This window comes from Aspergillus foveolatus (genome assembly GCF_047715535.1).
Source record: "Aspergillus foveolatus strain CBS 279.81 unplaced genomic scaffold BDW70scaffold_25, whole genome shotgun sequence".
Lineage (NCBI taxonomy): Eukaryota > Fungi > Ascomycota > Eurotiomycetes > Eurotiales > Aspergillaceae > Aspergillus > Aspergillus foveolatus.
In genome coordinates, this window is record NW_027396089.1 from 39,409 (window position 1) to 54,903 (window position 15,495).

The following is a 15,495-nucleotide window of genomic DNA, read 5'->3' on the forward strand; positions in this document are numbered from 1 at the left end:
TCTGATACCTTCACCTGATACTCGTCTCTAAGTCGACTCTGGAGGGCCGTTGGGAAAGCTGTTCGAGTGCAAAAACACAGAAACAGGCGGGAGGAGGATAAAGTAGAAGGCTTTTAGGGTCAAACGTGTGCAAGTTCCCAGGCACAATCGGTATATGTACCGTAGCCTCCATCCGCTGTGGCGAGCATTATTTCATTTTCCTCTTGCAGAGCACCGGGTTTATTCCTCGAAGGCAGTAATGCAGATCTTGCCATTTCCAGCCCCAACCCCCTGAGGGCTCTACGCTGTTATGATTGATCAATTTTTCCCTCTGGAGGATATGACACATTAATGACCCTTAGCCATGAGGCCCACAACGAACCGGTTCTCCAATGTCAAGAACAGGAAGGCGAAAAGGCCCTTCGAGACTGCATTGGACTGGTCGGGGTCTGCGAGATATTATGCCTGTCGTTGCTCTTTTATTCTCTACAGGAAAAAGAGATAGAAAGAGAGCGAGTGAATAAAGATAGAAATAAGGGTCAAATCCAATCTAAGCATGATATAATACTTGTTTTCTTCAGAACGTAAATACCGACTGCTGCAGCAGTCCCAAACAATCCTACTCTGACAAGAGTGATACCCCTGTACCTGCTTGACCTTTTGTCTGGGCGTCGTGTACGCCGCGTCCATGGGAGTGGGCTTCTTGCCTCACCAAAGGAATCCGAAGCAGCGCCAAAAGTACGCCAATCCTGGAACGCTCATGACCTGCCAATAAAAGTACCGCTAACGGCGTTGACAGTTGACGGTCTCCACTTAGTGTCTGCTCATCCTCCACTTAGCCACCTTTAGGCACTACTTAGCTACCACTGAGCCAACCCCCAGGATCGTTGGGGGCCGGCCTGTGGGCTGCTGAAATGGCCCAGGCTCCGAACCTACTCCGAGCTGGTATCAAATGACGGTCCGGCCCCGTCCCATACGTTAGTATTCTCCTCCTTCCTATTTTGACTCTGCCCCTTCGATTCCCCGTCAGGCAGGGGCCAGCCAAGCCTCGAAACGGCGCGGCTCGAGCGCCTCCCCACCGCTAAAGAACTACTGCGAAGTAGTCTGTTCTGTGGTGTGCTGGCGCAGGCCGGAACGAGCTCCCCGAATTGAAACCCCTCGAGGAGTCCCCATCTCCCAATGAGTCGTCTGGGATTCCTGATCTGCTCGCCTCTGAAGCCATTGGCCAACGGCGCGATATGCTTGGTCAGGCTGTTGGGGACAGAATGCTAGCAAATGGCACACTAGGTAGGAACTTAAGGGTGGTGTACTTAAGTTTGCGAGGCCTCCATTTGCCCGCGCGCCGTTGTCGTCAGTCGTCTGTCATCTTCATTGTCGTCTCCATCATCGCCGCCTCTGGGCAGCTTCTTTCACGGCGAAAAGATGATCACCGACATCAAGACACTGCTTTTGGCCGCCCTTGGAGCGGTCGCAATTGCCTGGCTGGCTCGATCGTTCGGTAAACGCTCGCCGCTGCCCTTGCCCCCTGGGCCGAAACCGGCCCCGTTGATTGGGAATATTCACCAGCTCCCTAAGAGCCTCCAGTGGCTGCATCTATACCACTTGAGCAAGGAATATGGACCAATCATGCACTTCAGCATGGCCGGTCAGCCCCTCATTATCCTGTCGACGCATCAAGTCGCACACGACCTGCTCAACCGGCGGAGTGGACGCTACTCTGATCGGCCTCGCATGGTCATGGCCGGTGAGCTGGTCACGAAGAATATGCACATGCTGCTGCGGCCGTACGACGAGCGATACAAGCTGCACCAGCGCATGGAAGCCCCTCTTCTGGTGCTCCGCGCGGCGAGCAACTACCGCCCTCTTCAGGATCTCGAGTCGCAGCAGCTGCTCTTCGATGTGCTGGGAGAGTGCGACAAATTTGGCGAGAAGGGTGTCGACTTCCACCACCATTTCGAGCGCGCCATGGCGAGTACCATCTATTGCCTGAACTACGGATATCGGTTACAGACGGGCTATGAGAAAGAGCTCATGGATGGGAAGAAAGTGCAGGCCGAGTTCGCCCGGACGGGCCAGGTCGGCGCGTATCTTGTCGACTCGTTTCCTTCGCTGAACTATCTGCCGAAGTTTCTCGCGCCTTGGAAAAAGGAGGGCGAGGAGCTGTACGAGCTGGAGCGACAATTGCACGTCGGGAACCTCAAGAAGGGGTTGGGTAACCGCGGCTGGAACTTCACCAAGTATATGAAGGACTCTCCCGAAGCTGTCACTATGCCCGAAGAGGAGCTCGCATTCGACCTGGGCATTCTCGCGGATGCAGGCTTGGATACCTCGACCGTTGCACTAGACTGGTTTATTGTCGCCTGGATCACCTCGGGCTCGACCTGGGTGAAGAAGGCACAGCAGCTTCTCGACGAGGTCGTCGGGAAGGATCGAATGCCTACCTTTGAGGATCGTCCGAAGCTGGCCTATATCGATGCCATTGGTATGCTTCCTTTGTCTTTCCCGTGGAACCGAGCAGTATCTTACTGATGGAATACAGCGAGTGAAACCCTCCGCTGGCGCCCCGTTGTCGTATCAGGTGTCCCCCACTTCACCAAGGTCCAAGACGAATATATGGGCTACCATATCCCGGCGAACTCCACCATCCTCCCCAACGCCTTTGCCATCTCCCACGATGAGTCGGTCTTTGGCGAAGACGTCGATTCCTTCATCCCTGAGCGCTGGCTCGCCGAGAAGCCCCCGTCCGAACCCTCGATCGACGCCTGCGGCTTCAACGCTTCCGCCCTTAAGGATCTCCCACACATCGGCTTCGGTTGGGGACGGCGCATCTGCACAGGTCGCTTCATTGCGCGCAACCAGCTGTTTATCCAGATGGCGCGTATGCTCTGGGCGTTTGATGTCGATGCTGGGGTCGTCGATGAGGAGACGGGGCGGAGGCACAAGGTTGACAATATGGATTGTACCGAAGGGTTCGTTACGCTACCGAAACCGTTTAGGGCTGTTATGCGGCCCAGGGGGGAGTGGGTTCGTCAGTGTATCTTGAAGCGGGGGACGACACATGGGTTGGATCATGCAAAGATCTTGCAGAATGCAAAGCTTGATCGGTCATGAGCTCTGGAGGGCTAATGTATCAAGGACACGGGGATGGCAGCAGATAAATAAGGTCATTCGTGTCAGTCATAGAGTTTGACCACTTCGATTTTGTAGGAAAACTAGGCTGAACAGAGAAAATATACACGTTTTGATTTCCCTCGCTAAATAGAGAGTAATTAACAGCTATAAATGTCAAATCCAAGCTAGCTATCCAAGAAGCTTGACTTTCGACCCTTTCTGACTCTGTGACAATTCTAGTAAATTACGCAATCACGATTGAATTCCTGGTCCTTATTCAAGCAGAGACATCCAACTAGTACGAAAACTACTCACTTTTCAAGGGCTGAGCTCAGGGAAAAGCAGGGCGAAATAGTGTATGTACATAATACGTTGGAGTTAAGTACAGACGAGTTGCTGCTCCCAAGGTAAATCTGGGTTACCAAGTTGCATTTCCTACGAGCATAGAAAGCTAGAAATTTGACCCCCATATATCCACTATATATATGCATGTTACCATTCCACACGTCTATATCATGATACAAACGAACACTCATTAGAGCCCAGTCCTACTGAACTTTGTTGAACCAGCCTCAAGGCCGACAATTAGCGAACCACCCTCTCCGAAAAACAAACAGAGAGCGTATACTTCAATACATCGCCTGCTAGAATTAACCGCATTTGTATTATAATAGCTCATAAAATACTCGTTCGATAAGACAAATCTCTCTCTTTACCTGGTTCTAGGAGGGTTCCACGAAGTCCTTCAGTTTCCTAAGTGGCTGGGTCCGCTGGTCTGCTCCAAATGTGCGGTGGTAAATGTGAGGTGAGGCGAGGTAACTAGCCGTTCACTCAAGATGGATGATTAAAGAACGGTTGAGGCAGAGAAAGGGTGCTTGATGCGTTATGGTGCACTCCTATTTAACGCTTGTAACTAATTATACTATATAGGTTAGGATCAAGCAATTCTCTTATCAGAAGTACTAAACTCATAATCCGCCTGCTTTTATATTTTAACCTAATATAATATATTAGGACTACGTTGCCTGCGTCATGTTCACGGACAGTCCACCTAGGTATCGACCCATATTATATTGTTGTTTAATACTAGAATTATGCGTTAATTCCGGCATTCACGTAGGTCCTATACATGAAATTATCGTGAAATGGGAGACAAGCCCAGATAAGTCATTAAGGCGAGGAGAACAATTGTGTTGGGTTGAGGCTTCTAGCTCGGAAGTTATTTTAGCCATGTACGCGGCGCAGGAGAAGCCAGCTGTTGCCGGCATGGGCGTGGCATATACGACGTACCGTAGCAGGGCGTCATTGGAGGATAGCTATAGCTTGGCTCTGCTACAACAGGGTGGTGGTGCTAATATCGCCGCGGGGCTGAACAATCATCAACGAGTTCACAGACATTGAGAATCTGAGACTAGAGCCCGGTTTGACCTACATTGGCGGGCGACTGAGTATCTGAGCCGCATGCTCAATAAAATGGTTCTAAATAAGGACTGTACCACATCCAATAGCAGAGACTGGCCTTTATGAGGCAAGGCCCCGAATATCAAGCACGACCGCTCTTGGTTGGAGGATGCTGAACGACGTTGAATCGAAGGATCACTCGGTTAGGCGTTAGTGGCAGAGCCTTTGCCACCTATGCGACTTGGCCATAATACTAAGGAAACCACATGCAGTTAGGCACAAAGGTGAGGCACGAAGGTTAGGCCCGCGATGAGCAATAGACTGCGAGTAATCGGTTCTTATTACTTCTCTACCAAATGTTTACTATCCTTGGTTTTTCCCTTTCATTTCTAAATTTTTTTCCGATTCATTATTTTTCTTTCCAGAAATTTCACTATTGCAGCCAGCTTGGGCTTGTCGCGAACCTTACTACCCTGTTTTATGACACTGTAAACGTTTGAGCTGAATGGGAAAAAAGACAGACTTCGACGGTACTGCTACCAACAACGAATTCGCGATGAATGCAATCATAGCAGATGATCCTGAACGCGCGGCTTACTGGATGACCTTTGCCGCCATCTCTACAGTCTTCATGAGCGGACTAGGAATCTGCAAGACCCAGACGTTCGTATCACGGCTGCGCCGGCTACTCTTGAAGACCATCCTGATCGAGCAGTCTACCTAAACAACCTCTCTATTGATCCTGCCGAGAAACAAGATCTTGACGCTGCCATCAAGAATGCGAGCCTGGCGGTGGCTGCCACGTCTAATAACCATGCTCTTCATGCAATGTGTCTGAACATATCTTACTATTTATATATATAGTCCACTATGGAGAGACCGGAGAGCTGCAAGATCTGGACGCTACTATAACCAACCTCAACCTAGAAGTTTCTGTCAGTCCTCTAGGCAATCCTGATCATGCAGGCCATCTGAATAATCTTTCTGTTCACCTCTTCCGTCGCTATAAGAGGACAGGAAACTCGCAAGATCTGGACGCAGCCATCACCCACACCAGCCAAGCATTGTCTGCCACGTCTGATGATCATGCTGACAATGTGGACTGCCTGAACAACCTAACCAGTTATCTCTTCAGCCGCTATAAGAGAACCGGAAACTAGCAAGATCTGGATGCTGGCATCACATATGCCCATCTGGCTGTGGCTGCTACAGCTTTGAACGATTCTGATCGCGTGGTCCGTCTAAACATTCTTTCTAGTCATCTCTCCTGTCGCTATAAGCGAACTCAAAATTTCGAAGATTGGAGGCTGCCATTACCAATGCCAATCTGGCAGTCACTGCCGCACTTGAAGATCACCCTTACCATGCACGGTGTCTGAACAATCTTTTTATTCACCTCTATAGTCTCTATGAGCGACTTGAAATCTGCAGGATGTGGAGGCTGCCATCGATAATGCCAATTTGGCTGTTGCTGGCACACCTAACACCCATCCTGATTATGCACGCCGTGTGGATAACATTTCCATTTACCTTACCAGTCGGTATGAACGAGTTGGGAATCTGCAGGATCTAGAGGCGGCCATAACAAACTCCAGCACGGCAGTTTCTGCCACTCCCGATGAGCATCCTGATCATGCAGTCCGTTTGAACAATCTCTCTATACATCTTGCGAGTCACTATGAGCGGACTGGCAATTTTCAGGATCTGGAGGCCGTGATACTTTATGCTAACCGCGCCGTGACTGCCACTCCTGAGAGCAATTCAAACTGTGCAGGCCGCCTGAACATTCTTTCCAGTTACCTTGCCCGTCGGTATGAGCGGACTCGTCGACTGCAGGATCTGGAGGCTGCCATGGATAATGCCAGCCTAGCAGTGGCTAGTACTCCTGATGACGATCCTGATAGGGCGGGTCATCTGAGCAATCTTTCGATCCATCTTACCAATCGCTATAAGCAGACTAGGAGCCTACAGGGTCTGGAGGCTGCTATAACTAACACTAAACTAGCAATGGCTGCCACTACTGAAGATCATCGACCTGACCATGCAACCTGTCTGTATAACCTTTCTAGCCACCTCTTCAGCCCCTTTGAGCAGACTGGGAACCTGCAGGACTTGGAGACAGCTATCACAAACGCCAACCTGGCCGTGGCAACTACTCCGGATGATCATCCTGTTCGAGCGTCATATCTAAACAATTTCTCTATGCATCTCTGCAGCCGCAATCTGCAGACCGGAAACTTGCAAGATTTGGCGATGGCGCTCCAACATTTCCTTGCCTCTGCCAACCTGCCAAATGCAGTACCTCTCTACCGTATACGATCAGCACGCGGAGCCATACGCATGCTTCAAAAGCTTCAACAGGATTGGTGGCAAGAAGCCGCAGTCCTTGCTGAGGAGCCGTGCAGCTTCTGCCTCCTGTATGTACACGATATCTCAACCGTGAGGACCAGAGGCATGCAGTTTCGCAAACAGAAGGACTAGCTGCCGACGGCTGTTCCATGTTCCTCCTGTTGCGACAGCCTGAAAAGGCACTCCTGATACTGGAATTCGGCCGCGGGCTGATCCTTGGCTACCTCGTTGACAGCCGCAGCGATGTTGGCCGGCTCTAAGGAGACTACCTAGACCTAGCAAAAGAATATGATCGACTTCGTTTTATCTTATCACAAGCCCTCGACTCGGTCCACGCAGAAACAGATACCAGCTGGTGCAACAGCAGAGAAAAGTGCCACGTAAGCTGGAGAAGTGTATAAACAAGATCCGTCAGCAAGAAGGCTATGAACAATTCCTTCTGGAACTTTCTATTCAGGACCTCATGAACCAGGCTACAGAAGGGCCAGTCGCGATTATCAGTATCACTGATTTTGGCAACCACATCATCATCGTCCAGGACCAAAATTTATGCTCTCTACACCTACCAGAAATGCGGCAGACGTCGAGATTTGCATTAGATGACCAGATACGCCAGTTTCGCACGGCGGAAATTTCCGAGACATCGAAAGTGAACTGGGGTCATTCTATACCCATTACGATGACAACTCCCCTCATTGGCTCTGGTCTCACTGTGTCAAGCCGGTCACCAGAAAACTGAATCTTGAAGTACCCGTTTCAGGCGCTCTGTCTCGCATATGGTGGATTGGTACTGGGGTTGCCAGCTCCCTTCCGTTTCATACTACTGGAAATTAGGGTCAGGTAATTGAGAATACCATGAGCCGTGCTATTTCCTCGTACATACCGACTATCAAGGCACTCGCCTATTCTAGATCTCAGTTGGCAAAACTCCCTCCAAAAAACAACCCGACATCTATCTATATAGCCGCTATGCCTCCCACTCCAAACGAGCAGCCACTCCCAGGCGTCGAGTCAGAGGTTAACGCGATTCAGCAGGCCTGCAGCAATATCTATACCGTTATTTTGCAGAGGTATCCAGCACCAGAAGCAGTCTCAAGTGCAATGGAAGACACTGATATCATCCACCTTGCCTGCCATGGCTCTTCTAATCCTATCAACCCGTCCGACAGTCATCTTCTTCTCCATCGCAGCGGTTCAACCACCCCTGCCGTAGACATACTGACAGTATAACAAATATCTAATCGTGTTTTCAGCAACGCTCGCGTTGCCTATCTCTCAGCATGCTCGACAGCCCACGTGAGCGCGTGCGAGTTCACTGATGAAGCAATCCACCTGGCCAGTGTTTTTTAAGTGGCAGGGTTTGCGCACGTCATTGGGTCGTTGTGGCCAGTAGGTGATGCAACCTGCGCGCAAGTGGCCGGAAGCTTCTACAGTTATCTTGTCAAGCATCAAACTGGAACGCCATTTAACAGATTGATTGCAGAAGCATTGCATACAGCCGTGTTAGAGGTTCGTAGCCACGGAGGCGGAGACCCCAGTGCTTGGGCGTGTTTTATTCACCACGGTGCATAAGTCGTGCTTGCCTTGGGAATTTCGTTCCAGACTCAATCTCGGTTCTGCATTAAATATTCAAGGGCAAAAAAAGCCTCATAAACTTTACACGCCACAAGGCCTGAATATTGTTACTAATCTCTTGTGAGTTCTTTTATTGAGCGCACAAATAAGCTTGCTGCTATGCATGGGAAAGACGTGTGCATAGATGATGGGATTATGAATGATTGATTTAGTGATGAATGGCAAGCTTGGATGAAAAGAGGCATGTTCATTCGGAAGCTGAATAGTTAAGAGGGTTCAATCCTGATATATGTTCTGCTACTTAGCTATCAGAAAACTAACTTTCCTTCTAGGGGCAAGTCACGGCTATCCCGCCCAACATATATCTTGTATGTCCCCTGCTGGAGGGACCATTCTTGGGCGTTGGTATCCCAAGTACTCAAATCCCGGCGGGTTAAGCTGAAAGTAACGGTCGCGGAGCTGCCAGCCTTGATGAGAACCTTGTCGAAGCCGCGAAGCTGCCGCACTGGTCCACCTGGGATGCCCACATATAGCTGGGCAACTTCCTGACCATCGACCTTGCCAGTATTTCTCATCTTTGCTGCCACTATCACCAGTTCGTCAAAGAGATGTGGGTTCCCACCAGGGAGAATTGATGCCTTAGCTGGGTAGATCGACGGCACCCCGCCGGACTTTTTCGAGATCTTAAGGTCAGAGTACTCGAATGTGGTGTAGGAAAGCCCGTATCCGAACGCGTATTGGGGCACGATCCCGTCCTTGTCAAACGCACGATAGTCTATATAAACCCCTTCGGAGAAACCGGACTGGGGGAAGTACTGGTACTTCCCTTCCGGTTGCGACGGCTCCAACAGGGAACCATAGTCTGAGGCATTCTTGGCCACGGTGTACGGCAACCGCCCCGAGAAGTTGGACTCTCCGTAGAGAAGCTTGACCAATGCGCGACCAGTGTCTTGGCCAGGGAGGTGGGCGTAGATAATAGCAGTGACGTTGGCATGGTCAACCCATGCCTCGGCGGTGCGGATACCAGCATTGTGGACAACTACAATAGTGTTCGAACAGTTGCCTGCAACGTTTTCAACAATTGAGTCACTGTGGGTATCGGACAGAGCTTGACGATCGTAGCCTTCCGTAGCGTACGCATTGATGAAGACTAGACACACGTCCGAAGTGTAGTCTACTGAGGGGTTCTCGGAGGTGAAGTCCCAAAGGACAGATGAACCGTCCTCATACGCACGACGCTTGATAGCATCAATAGGAGCATCGATATATGCGGGAGAGTTGAGGCCCGAGCCACCGCCCACGTACAGAGTTCCGTTCTTGTAAAGGTCTGATCTGTCTCTGATGGAGCTGAAATCGAAATTGTTGCTGAGGTCATATGTCAACGGGGCATATGCGCCGTAGCCAAAAACGGATATCAGCTTGGGAGACTTGAGAGGCAGGGCACCATCGGTATTCTTTACCAGCACGTGGCTCTCGATGGCCGACTGGAGGAGGACGGGCTTTGCCTCTGGCGACGTGGCAATGACGGCCTGGTGGGCTGCGCTCGGGCTGCTGGGCATTCCCACACCAGGAGATGGGAATTCCGTGTCCTGATCGAGATAATACCACGTCGCCATCAGTCTGGTAGTTCAGATTAGTGAGACACACTGCTCGGTATCCACACATACGCCATACCTGGTAATCATGTCGTCTAACCGTGAGGCTTCCATGGTCCCGTTCGCAATGGCAGTGGTCAGGTTGCTGTTCCAGGTGCTGGACCGGGGCATCACTACATCGAGTCCAGCGTTGGCACCGGCAATACCCGCATGCTGAGCACCCCAATCGGTGACAACGTACCCTGAAGCGGGCACTTTAGCTCCTGTGTAGAGGTCTTGAGCATGGAGGGGATAATACCTTGAAAACCCAGCTCAGTTTTCAGCAGTCCGTTGAGGAGCTTGCTGTTCTGGCAGGCATAGGAGTTGTTTACACGGTTATACGAGCACATCAGATTAGTAGCACCGGCGAGAACAGCGTCTTGGAAGGGCCAAAGGTAGAGTTCGTGCATAGTTTTGTCATTGATATTAGATGAAACTGACTGGACAACGTTTCCCTCCGAGTCTGTGGTCGGATTACGGTTTGTCTCTTGCTCATTGGCAATGAAGTGCTTAGGTTTGCGTATCAGTGCACTTCCAACCAAGATTATAAGGACGTCCATACCTTAACGGATGTAGCAACCTTCTGGGATTGAAAGCCCTTGACTGATTCAGAGACCAAAACTCCGCTCAGGTATGGGTCGGCAGCATATCCTTCCCAGTTGCGGCCTCCCAGCGCCACCCTACCCAGAGGGCCGACAACGGGGCCGAGAATCATATTGACACCCTTCTTGCGGTACTCTTGGCCCATGTAGGTTGCGCGAGAATGGGCAAGATCACGATTCCAGCTATGAAAGTCAGCCGCACGAGTCACGGCTTACAGGGGTGGTCGTATGGATTGTCTACCTAGCCCCGACAGAAATTCCAGAAGACCAACCATTGACGTAGTCTGTTCCCCTCTATGACCAGGAGATCTGTCAACACTCTAACTTGTTGACTAAGGAGAGAGAAATTTCGGATACCCACCAGTCCATTCCCCGCGTCGCTCATACAGATCCCCGGAAATCCCAACCGGTCAATGGCCTGAATGAATCCGGAGCAGGCCGTGTTAGAAGACACTCCGGCAGTAAGGTTGACCTTCTCATCATCTGACAGTTGGGCCACGAAAGCCTTGGCTTTTGTGTACGCAGATGCCCAGTCACCAGCACCAGTCCCCTCAGCTGGATTAGCAAGAGTCAGCGAGGATAGCTCTACAGGCAGCAGGAAATATAAAATGGACGTACGGGAGGGGTAAACAGGAGGAGAGTCTCCATAGAAGAACGTGTCGCTAGTAATGACATCCTCCACGGCCCTGCTGCCAAGGGCAAGGGCAAGCAAGAAGCCTGCCTTCCCCCACGAAGTCAACATTGAGAGGTTTGAAAGAACGCTGAAATGTCCAAAACTGAATATTCCGCATACGATGCCACTGCCTCTAGATCTTGAGAAAACTGGAAAGGCATCTCCCTTTATATCCTTCTCGATGGTACTACGGGCCCCTCACCTGTTGTCTGTCCGGCATATCCGGATTGACCTAGGGTGACACCTTTTAGTTACGCAAAATCTGCCGGATATATCTCGGCATAATCCAAGTAAAGAAACATTCAGTGCAGGTTTAGCGTCGTCAGCTAAGCTTAAACAAGGTGCGGGTGCGGAGAGTGTGGCTGCTGAGTGGCTGCCCAGCTGGATTGACGTCCCACCGGTCTTCCCCGGCATGTGGAGGAACCTCGTGGGGGACCACACATATAGATTGGAGCGGGGTAGGAGTAGTGCAATAGAAGTTGGCTCGTTTCGTTTCTGCTGGACTGTCAATCCAGCGCATCTCAGTGCAGTCCTAGGTCATCTGCCATGTGCCGCGGGGACAGTTCATGTGGAGAGACCAAGTACGAGCACCTTGGTCAACTGGCGTCGTTGTCGGTTACCGTTCCCAAGTCCGACTGACCTCTGTAGACCTGATTGTGTCGACCGTCCGCTATCGAAACTGCGTTCATCGGGACTCTTGCCCGCATCAACTGCCGAATCAGACCATGTTCATATCCACCGCGAGATTACTTGGTAAACTGGGCCGTACGTCCCCGCTCATGATGCCTGGCAATGCCCTGAATGCAACATTTCACCCTTTCTCAGCAAACCCTGAGTCATGAATGATGAAATCAAGTATTAAATAACTAGTAAAACGTCACCATAGATTTTCTGTTTGTTCCATGCGGGGAAAGCCTCGTCCCCTGCACATGGGGTCTTAGCAAATGTGGGCAAAGGAAAACCCGCGTAACTTGAGACTGGACAGCAGGGAATCGTTTTCCAGAATGTGTTGGGAACACACGGTTATTTTGCTTTGCTGGAAAGCTGGTATCGTCGACTGTGCCTCTATACAGCTACATGGAAATTTTATAAAGATAACTTAATATGGTTGATCCACCCCAACAATGGCCCTATCCATAGCTACATTAACAGGGTAGTAACAGCTACCTTCGCGGTAACAACTTGTTGGCAACTCATACTTAGCTTTGCATTTTCCTACTCTTTTTTTCCAGTCGCGGCCTACGCTCCAGAGACCAGTGGGACACGAGAGGATACGGTATCTGGTGTCAGATCGATCGACAACCGAAGACATTATTGTATAGAATACAAAAATACTCTATCTATCTGGTAGTAGGCACAAGCCACTACACCCTGTTAGCATAGTGTTTCAGAAGTGACTTTGTAAATGTTGGCAACCTGGAGGAACTAGCCAAAGGCCAATATGAGACCCAGGCAAAGAACACCATTCATTGTAGCCAATTTGAACATATCTCCAGCAAGCTGAAGACAATCTGGGGTCAGAAGGGGACGGGTTTTTTCTTTTTTGGTAGACCGGCTTTCGCGGTGCCTCTATCCCAGCTTCAAGTGTCCACTTCAAGTACACCAGTTAGCGGCTTCCAGATAATGCAAGCGAGCCCTGATCTTAGTAGAAGATGTGCGCCACATTGGTTTTGAACAGGTATATTATCTCCCACAATGATTCACAAGTACAATATTTACGATTATCTAAGAATAGTTAAGTAACTATTATAACACTTTATTTAGGTAGTTGTAGCTAGCTTTATGGTATCTTGCTATTCCCTCTATAATCAAAGCCTTCCTGGTTACGTGACGCAAGTGAATGGATCTTTCTAATCATGCCGTACGAACAAGAAGGAAGAGCTGGAGGAGAGTAGATTGGGACAATTAAACAGAAGATAGGGCGGAAGCCATGTAAACACAGCCATGTATGCTATGCATTGCATAGAGTCCACAAGCAGGCGGTAAATGATCACTTCTTATGACATGGTTTGTTCCTCGCTCTCATTCCTCTAAGAACATTGAAAATCGCACGGCTTCCACCCATGAATTGAAAAACAAAGGCCAATCCAGCATCCCTGCAACAAATACCCAACTCTACTACAACACCGTGCACGGTCTTTCCCGACATCCAGGGTCCCTACCGCTCCACGACGCCCGAGCTAGGGTACTGTGCCAGTGGCCTGGGGGGGCAGCTAGCTACAGCGTTCGATGCGTTAGAACCTCGATGAACAACGGGACGGCCCCACCCTCAGGCAGGTGAAATACTTGGATCGAATGGCGATACAGAATAGCAAATTCTCTGCCGTTACGCAGCGCAGGCGAACTACGTGGGTTGGGATATCTGTCAGTGGAGAGGTTCCGTGGGTGTAGGCGCAAAGGAGCCGGTATAGGGCCAGGTCTGGTAGGCAGCCCAAGGGTGCCTGAAGTTGGCATATCAAATTTGTACAGGCAGAAACCATAAAGTAGGGCATCTCGTCTTCATTCTTGTGATATTTGAGGGTTTCATCTATATATTATCCTCATCCGAATGTTCCAGCCTATCTAATTGAAGAACGGCCAGTTCCCTCCAGTCTCAGCCCACGCGTCACGCCCCCAACCATATCTGGTTGACCGGCCATTGAATAATTGGCCGGTATCCAAGATCCAGGTAGCAGTATATCCCCCTTACAATATGTTGGGGCCAAGCATGGATAAATTACGCCTGATAACGCTTGATTCGGCACCACCGGAAAGAATGTAAAGATAATAAGCACGATCAGCTCTTGGCGACGCAAGTCCCGCACCCGGTTATCCGGCAACTGGTACAGCCATGCGAAAATCAACTGGAAGAAGACTGCTTTATCTTGGCATATTCTCGTCATCTGCGTGGGGAAACACATCAGTGGACAGATGATTCTGACAATGTTCCGGGATCTGCGCACGCACGGCTTGGCAAGAATTAGAAATTAATTATAGTATTTTATTGACGTACTTATATCGAATACTATATACTACTGTATTTAAGAACTGTAATGATTTTAGATAAGCAGATCCCTGTCTAATCAGGTAAGGATTTGCACATTTGGGTTATTTGGTTACTGGGGTTAGGTTGAAATTACAGTAAAACCCCTCTATAGGTAACCCCGTTATAAGCAACGTGCGAAAGTGGGTTTGGAGGGCCAATGAAGGGGCTCCATTTTTTGCTTAATCCGAAGCAACTTTTGAGGGGATTCTCTTATCATACAAAGTTGCTTATAGCGAGGAAAAGTGGGGAAAATTCCTCTAGATGAATTATTATTGGCTCGTATATAAGCAAATCCTCGTTATAAGCAATAAAATTTTGTGCTAAATTAGTTACTTATACCGGGGTTTTACTGTATCCGCCTATGCCATCCATCCCAAACTGTAGCGTATACAAGTCAATTCGGAGAGCTCAAGAATTGGCCGGCTTACTGGAATAAATTCAGGGTCCGCCTCTCTTGGCGCCGATAGTGCATGTTCAGACCGCATAGTGACGTCTGCTGTGATCAAGCTAAGCAGTACCGTTCCCCAGGCTAAAGATAGTCCTTGAGTACTAGAATTATTAAAAAATGATTTTTGCCCTATATTAGCTGCACGCGCCGCCTACGAGAAGGCGACCAACTCTCTACAGGGGTAGAGGGGCTGTCCTTGAGAATTGTCATGCACCTCTTCTGCCCTTGCGGGCAGTGAAAGGATATGCAAATGGGCTCGGCAATCAGAAAATGGATAATGTGCTTGTCATCCTTCGTTTCTCCATATATTGGCAACAAGCAGGAGATGGTAAGCATGTATACACAACCATTTGCGGTTTTATTAGAAATTCAAAGGCAGTTGTCACTGGCAACAGGGGCTGTCAGTTCTGCTACATGAATTACTATGCACGATGGCAACATCTGTTAGAAGGTTACAGCTGGGAGAACTACTCCCTGACAGAGGTCAGTAGAGAGTATGGTCTGGACGGGCTGCTTCAGAGAGGCTGCCCAGGGGCTTCAGTTTAGATCCCCAAGTCTAAATAGCCTGTATACTTCGCCGCCTATCAGAGGGATATCACCTTACGAGTTGACCTAAACAGTGCCTGATCCTTGAGAAGATTTGATTTCTCCACGGTCCCTACCCTAAAGTCTGTCCCTACTTTGTAATCGGTCTTTAC

The 15,495-nt window shown here is 49.7% G+C and overlaps 3 protein-coding genes across 3 annotated transcripts; 2 read left to right on the forward strand and 1 right to left on the reverse strand.

Moving 5' to 3' along the window:
- Positions 1 to 804: 804 nt before the first annotated feature.
- Positions 805 to 3,232, forward strand: BDW70DRAFT_136542 (cytochrome P450). The gene is made up of 2 exons (XM_073736883.1): positions 805 to 2,461; positions 2,519 to 3,232. The coding sequence occupies exons 1-2, from the start codon at positions 1,402 to 1,404 to the stop codon at positions 3,088 to 3,090; spliced, it is 1,632 nt and encodes a 543-aa protein (XP_073595771.1). The 5' UTR covers positions 805 to 1,401; the 3' UTR covers positions 3,091 to 3,232.
- A 1,088-nt stretch (positions 3,233 to 4,320) lies between these two features.
- On the forward strand, positions 4,321 to 8,412 carry BDW70DRAFT_168285 (CHAT domain-containing protein; the record flags this gene model as incomplete). The annotated part of the gene is made up of 10 exons (XM_073742418.1): positions 4,321 to 4,376; positions 5,118 to 5,283; positions 5,923 to 6,463; positions 6,497 to 6,908; positions 6,944 to 7,085; positions 7,193 to 7,455; positions 7,491 to 7,587; positions 7,675 to 8,032; positions 8,120 to 8,179; positions 8,231 to 8,412. The coding sequence occupies 10 exons, from the start codon at positions 4,321 to 4,323 to the stop codon at positions 8,410 to 8,412; spliced, it is 2,277 nt and encodes a 758-aa protein (XP_073595772.1).
- Positions 8,413 to 8,723: 311 nt separating this feature from the next.
- Positions 8,724 to 11,393, reverse strand: BDW70DRAFT_168286 (beta-glucosidase; the record flags this gene model as incomplete). Its single annotated transcript, XM_073742419.1, has 7 exons — positions 8,724 to 10,035; positions 10,090 to 10,252; positions 10,309 to 10,558; positions 10,612 to 10,834; positions 10,893 to 10,945; positions 11,013 to 11,206; positions 11,270 to 11,393. 7 exons carry the CDS (start codon positions 11,391 to 11,393, stop codon positions 8,724 to 8,726), a joined length of 2,319 nt encoding a protein of 772 aa, XP_073595773.1.
- Positions 11,394 to 15,495: the final 4,102 nt, after the last annotated feature.